This window comes from Apteryx mantelli, chromosome 11, assembly GCF_036417845.1.
Source record: "Apteryx mantelli isolate bAptMan1 chromosome 11, bAptMan1.hap1, whole genome shotgun sequence".
In the NCBI taxonomy this organism is placed as follows: domain Eukaryota; kingdom Metazoa; phylum Chordata; class Aves; order Apterygiformes; family Apterygidae; genus Apteryx; species Apteryx mantelli.
The window spans coordinates 14,528,966-14,535,110 of NC_089988.1; the positions used below are offsets into that span (position 1 = coordinate 14,528,966).

The window sequence follows — 6,145 nt, forward strand, 5'->3', positions numbered from 1 at the left end:
CTGACTTTGGACATAGCTCTGGAGGAGCAGCAGGATGGCATCATCTGTATGGGCAAGGTCAGGGCAATCCAGCAGCTGAAATGTACACAGCAATGAAAGATTGGCAGAGCCGGCAGGACTGCCTGCACCGGGCAGCCCTGGATCACACCCACCTTTCAGGGCAAGGGCACCAGGCCCTGACAAAGCTCAGCGCACAGGCAGCGGGGATGGTGGAAACACCCCCAGGCCCTGCTCCCAGCCTTGGGCCTCATGGCACACTGCACACACCGCTCGCCTCCTCCTCCCATCCTCTGAACCCTCTGCAGCCTCTGGTTCCCATCCCTTGGAGGAGCAATTGAACACAGAGCTGCCACAAAGGAGGCACAAAATCCAAGTGTTTACAAGTGGCAGCCCAGCAGAAATGAGCCAATGTCGGGGCGACTAAGAGGAGTGCCCCAGCTCCATTGCCCCAGCTCCATTGACCAACATCACCCCACAGCCATGTGCACAAGCCAGCAGAGCATTTAGAGGCACCTCCAGAGAGTCACCACTTGCCATGAGGCCCACCTCAATGAAGAAAGCCCTGGTGGGCATCTGACAAAACTAGTCCTCCCTTCTCAGCAGCCTTGCCAGCTGCTGCAAGATCCAGCGACACAGGTGTCTTGGAACCCCCCTCACCAGCCTGGCAGCAGGAAGAAGGCACTGGTGGTCCTCAGCTGAGCAGGCAAACCTCCTCTGGGATGGCTCTGCCCCCTCTAGCCATTTCCCCCCAGCACAGGGCAAGGCAGGCCAAGGCAGTGCTTGGCACACAGCACTTGGCACACAGCTACAGCAGCCGGTGGCATTTGCTCATGGAGGGCTGCTCTTTCCCTACCACACTTTGGCATTGGAAAGCCAGGGTCAGTCATCATCAGGTTCCTTTTGGTGGGAGACCAGAGAAACACCCTTCCTACCTGGAAGTCATGGCCTTCCCACACATCCCCTTTCCTGACCCCTTTGGATTCCTGTCCCCCTGGGCCCTTCCCATGTTCTTCTGTGCATCTTGCACCTTTCCTGGGGCTCTGTCCTTGGTGGCGCTGCAGGCAGACGGTCCCCAATGCTCTCTGTGATGGGAGTCCAGGCCCCACAGGAGGGCACTCCAGCTCTCCAGGAGGGGACCACTCCTGCGAGGGACCCCCTCCCACAACTCCTAACACCAAATGCTCTCCCAGCAGCTCTCAAGGATGAGCAGCAATGGGTCAGGGAGCTCCCATGGCCATTTTGCTGTGCGAGCCCTTGCCACAAGTGCTGAGGCTGCAGCCTCTTTCTTGGAGAACTGGGGTCCCCCTTCACCCACAAGGAAGGACATTGTGCAGGACACCCTGAATTCAGGGAAGAGGTGCTGGGGGAGAGCAGGGTGGAAAGGGCTGTACTTGGCCCTGCATGGCTAGAATTGGAAGAAGATGCCTGTCCATTGCCTACAAAAATTGTTGCAAAACTTAAAAAAACGTTACCTATGATTTACAAAAGCAAAACAGCTAGTCCCATGTGAACTCAAACAGAAATTTCTCTGAGGTGACTATTAAAATTGAGGTTTTTGTTTGGTATAGAAGCAATCCTCCTTTTTCAAACCCTTGAGCTTTGTGTTCTTTGAATTTCATACTTGACCCTATTTAAGCATAGAAGCCTCTTTTCATACCTACAGGTGTTTATTTTGACAAAGGCACCTGTGTGCATTCTAGTCTGGTAGCCTAGAACATCTTCTGAGAAATTGAACTCTACTTGCATCTCGTGTTGTGACCAACCAATTCCTACCATGGAGGAAGGTTCAGGGAAGAACATAGGCTGTGATGGACCACAGCTGCTGCAAAGCAAGCAGAATTTATCTCAGCACAAAGAGAACCAGAGGGTGGCCTTTGTTTTAGGCCACCCTCCAGACTCATGCAAACACCTGAAGGCTGGAAATAAATTCTTGCAGGAGCAGAAATAATTATCGGCAGAGGGAATGTGCACCCCACCTGAGCTGCAACAGGACTAGCAAGCCTTGCTGGTTTGAACCACTGGTTTGCTACTTTCCCAGAGAAATGCAATTTGGTAATGGAACACATCTGAAGAACAAAGAACTGCAAACGCGGTGTGCTTCAAAGAAAGATCAGTAGACCTTTCGCCTATGGTATCAACCTCCAAGTAATGGGGTTGTAGAATGATGGAGTGGCCAACAGAAACAACAGCTGCACAAGAGTGACTCTTCTCTCATAGAATATTTCGAAGTGGGGATCCCACTTGTGAGAAGTTGTAAGGTGGCTAAATAAGTGACATACTCTTATGGGAAGGCCCATAGATAAGGGGTTTGTGTCAGTAGCTGCCTGAATTCCTGTTAAAACAGAAATAAAACCCTATCAAACTCCTGGAGGTGAGGTTGTGGTTAAACATCAGCTCAGGGATCAGTCTGGGTGACTCTGCTCTTTTCCCATGGAAAAGGAGCATGGGATGCTGTAGACACTGAAAGCAGTAAGTTAACCATTAGTGAGGTCTGGGTTATGTCCAAGACCTAGGTGTATTCTCTTGCAGGGAGATGTGGTGTTACCTGCTAACTGTGGGAACACTGATAACTGGAAAACACACCTGAAACGTGTCTCTAACAGGTTCTGCTTTTTCACGTTGCCCATGGAACAATTCAGGTATTGAAGATCAGTCACAACCCATCTTCAAAACTATAGTTACAAGAGAAACACCATCTGTAATAGCACGAGGTTAAGGACTGATTGTAGGCAATCATGTTATACTAACCCTAAGAGCTAAAGTTAGTCTAAATGTCGCTCTATGTAATGACACACTGGATGGGAAGCTGCACATGGTTCTGACAACAGAGTGAGATGGATACTCCAGACAGGGAAGGCAACAAAAGCCATTGTGATGGGACCTATGGTTTTGACCAAATCACCACACAGACTTCTGGTTAACTTCTCATATGACTGAACAAACAATGCCTTTTTTTGCACCATTTAATCCATCAGTATCACTTGGAGTAACCTTGCATCAGCTCGACAGCTTTCTCAAGCAGAACACCAAGGTTCCTCAACATTGGTTGGAAACTGGAAACTGGAAAATGGTTAGAGGAAAGGGAAGGAACGATAATGTATGATACAATGAACGGATTCGGTTAATGAAAGTGTCCAGCAACAGCACAGCCTGCCCTGAGTTGACACACGTAGAAACAGGTTTTCATTTCTTCCTCCCTGCAAGCACGCAATTATTCCTTTGCTCTTCTCCAGAGACGTCCCTGTTCTCCAGAGAGCCTTTCCCCAGGTCAGTGTGTCCATGCTGGCCTGCCCAGCCATTCCTGCACCTCTCTGCTGTGCTCCCCAGGCTAGCGGTGCTGCTCTGCAGGGCCAGCAGGCTGTGGGGCCCCGGGGTGACTCCACACTGGCCAGGCTGGTCAGGGTAGACCTGGCTGTCCCAGCATCACTGCATCTGACAACCCCCTCCCCAGGTGTCCGTGGCTGTGGAAGATGCTCAGAGCAATCACAAGGTATTTCCAATGGCTCAGGATGGGGTCAGCTGTGCCATTAGACCCAGCCATGTTTTTTCATTGTAGGTGACATGAACCACCCTTGAGGCTGCCTTCCCTGTGCCTGGTGAGTCCCCACTGCCTCTCCTGAGACTGCAGAGCCTGATTTGGTGCATTCCTCGGTTTGGCCCTTTACCTTTGGGTGACTCCACTTGGTTTTGGGAGTCTCCACTCACTGCCCATCCCAGGCAAATCCTGTCCCTGGAAATCCCCTCTGCTCACCTGGTGGCCCCATATCGCCTTCCAGAAGGATGGGCATCTGTCACCAGCCCTCTAATATGTGAGACAGCCCCCAGCAGACACCGCGTGAGCACTCACCCTCTCCAGGGCCACTGGGCACCCACAAGTGAAGGCTGAATCCAGCCCTCATTCTCTCACACATCACCCTGTCAACATCCTCCTTAGCTCATGGAAAACCCAGGCAAAGCAAAAGGGGCTTTTCGGGTGCAATTCCCAGAGTGCATTCTTGGCTCCCACTTTGGAAGAGGAGCCCAGTCTTCAGGCAGTGTACTGATGAAATCCCCTTTTATTACAGAGATGCTGCAAGGGAGGCCAGCTATGACACAGTGGTCGGCAGATTTACACAAAGTCTAGGGGTAAAACAGGTGGGGTTTGCGCCTCTGGAGAGGTGGGATGAATTCAAACATTTGCTCACAAACGTGACTATCACAGAAAAACTTCCAAAGTACAAGAGTTGTCTGAGATAAACTGGGAGTTGGTTGTGAGGAGAGATGGGCAGCTTATTGCTGCTGAACTAGAAGAAGTTGAACCAGTTTCTTCAGTGCCTCCTTGAGCTCCTTGTTCCTCATGCTGTAGATGAGGGGGTTCACTGCTGGAGGCACCACCGAGTACAGAACAGACACCACTAGATCCAGAGCTGGTGAGGAGAGGGAGGGGGGCTTCAGGTAGGCAAAGGAGCCAGTACTGACAAACAGGGAGACCACGGCCAGGTGGGGAATGCACATGGAAAAGGCTTTGTGCCAGCCCTGCTCAGAGGGCATCCTCAGCACAGCAGTGAAGATCTGCACGTAGGACAGCACAATGAAAATGAAACACCCAAAGCTTAAACAGACACTAACCACAATAAGCCCAACTTCCCTGAGGTAGGTGTCTGAGCAGGAGAGCTTGAGGATCTTCGGGATTTCACAGAAGAACTGGTCCACTGTGTTGCCTTGGCAGAGTGGTATTGAAAAGGTGTTAGCAGTGTGCAAGAGAGCATGGAGAAAACCACTGGCCCAGGCAGCTGCTGCCATTTTCACACAAGCTCTGCTGCCCATGATGGTCTCATAGTGCAGGGGTTTGCAGATGGCAACAAAGCGATCATAGGACATGACTGTGAGGAGATAATACTCTGATGAAATGAAGAAAAAGAAGAAAAATATCTGGGCAGCACATCCTGAGTAGGAAATGGCCCTGGTGTCCCACAGGGAATTGGCCATGGATTTGGGGACAGTGACGGAGATGGAGCCAAGGTCGAGGAGGGAGAGGTTGAGGAGGAAGAAGTACATGGGGGTGTGGAGGCGGTGGTCACAGGCTACGGCTGTGATGATGAGGCCATTGCCCAGGAGGGCAGCCAGGTAGATGCCCAGGAAGAGCGCGAAGTGCAAGAGCTGCAGCTCCCATGTGTCTGCAAATGCCAGGAGGAGGAATTCGTTGAGGGAGCTGCTGTTGGACATTTCGATCCTTTAGGGCACAGGGAGACTGTGTGATGAAGAAGACACATTGACAAGTTAGGAGAGACTTCTCTAAGCAAACTTTCTCATAACCTCCCACAAACACACATTACCTCTCCCCGTCTCAGCAGCACAGTCATTGAGATCCATGGCTTGAGCTCTGGTTTGTGCTGGCCGAGTTTGACAGGAGGAGCAGGGGCCTCTCCCCGTGGGCTCCAGAGGAGTCAGCCCTGACCTAAAGCACTGTGTATAAGGAAACAGGTGACTAAAATTTATATTCCCAGTTCGAGTCAGATGTCATCCACTCATAATGTTGAAGGCATTTTCAGCATCTTCACTCCCACTTCTAAATAATGTGGGTTCATTAATAGTTTTAAGGCTTCTTTTGTTTCCTTTAGCTGGACCCCCCCCAGCCTTGAGAGCAGAGGGCTGTGCTGGCTGGGAGAGGAGAGGAGGCCTTGGAGTTGACAGTTTCCTCTCACACTTGGAGCATGTCTCTGCTGCCTGGAGCCGTCCCTGCAGGGACCTGTTTCTCTGTCCCCATGCCTCTCCCCTCTCAGTGCTCACACACCCCATCCCACCCACTCAGAGCTCAGCTCTGCCCTGCAGAAACCTCCCGGGGGCAGGACACTGCCCAGGGCACCTCCGTGTTTGCAGGTGCTATGGAGCAGGTGAGAGAAACCTTGCTGAGGCTGGAAAGATGATGCTGGTTCTGTCCTTAGGCTGAGGGGTGCACGAAGGCATTTGCTGAGTCCCTCCCAGAACTGCTCCTCTCTCACTGTCACTGTCTCAGTCCCCTGTCTAAACCTGACAGGTCCAATCCCATTTCACCACACCCAAAGAGAATCAAACTGAAAGCACAGACTCATGACACCTCCTTCCCTTTCATGTATCCCCTGCCTTGGCCTTCCTTTTGGAAAGTCTTTTCCAGAAATGTCCTGGG

General features: G+C 51.5%; 1 protein-coding gene across 1 annotated transcript; it reads right to left on the bottom strand.

Moving 5' to 3' along the window:
* Positions 1 to 1,786: 1,786 nt before the first annotated feature.
* LOC136992986 (olfactory receptor 14C36-like) lies at positions 1,787 to 5,205 on the bottom strand. Its single transcript, XM_067303004.1, has 2 exons — positions 4,300 to 5,205; positions 1,787 to 1,822 (listed from the first exon to the last, which is right to left on the bottom strand). Exons 1-2 carry the CDS (start codon positions 5,203 to 5,205, stop codon positions 1,787 to 1,789), a joined length of 942 nt encoding a protein of 313 aa, XP_067159105.1.
* Positions 5,206 to 6,145: the final 940 nt, after the last annotated feature.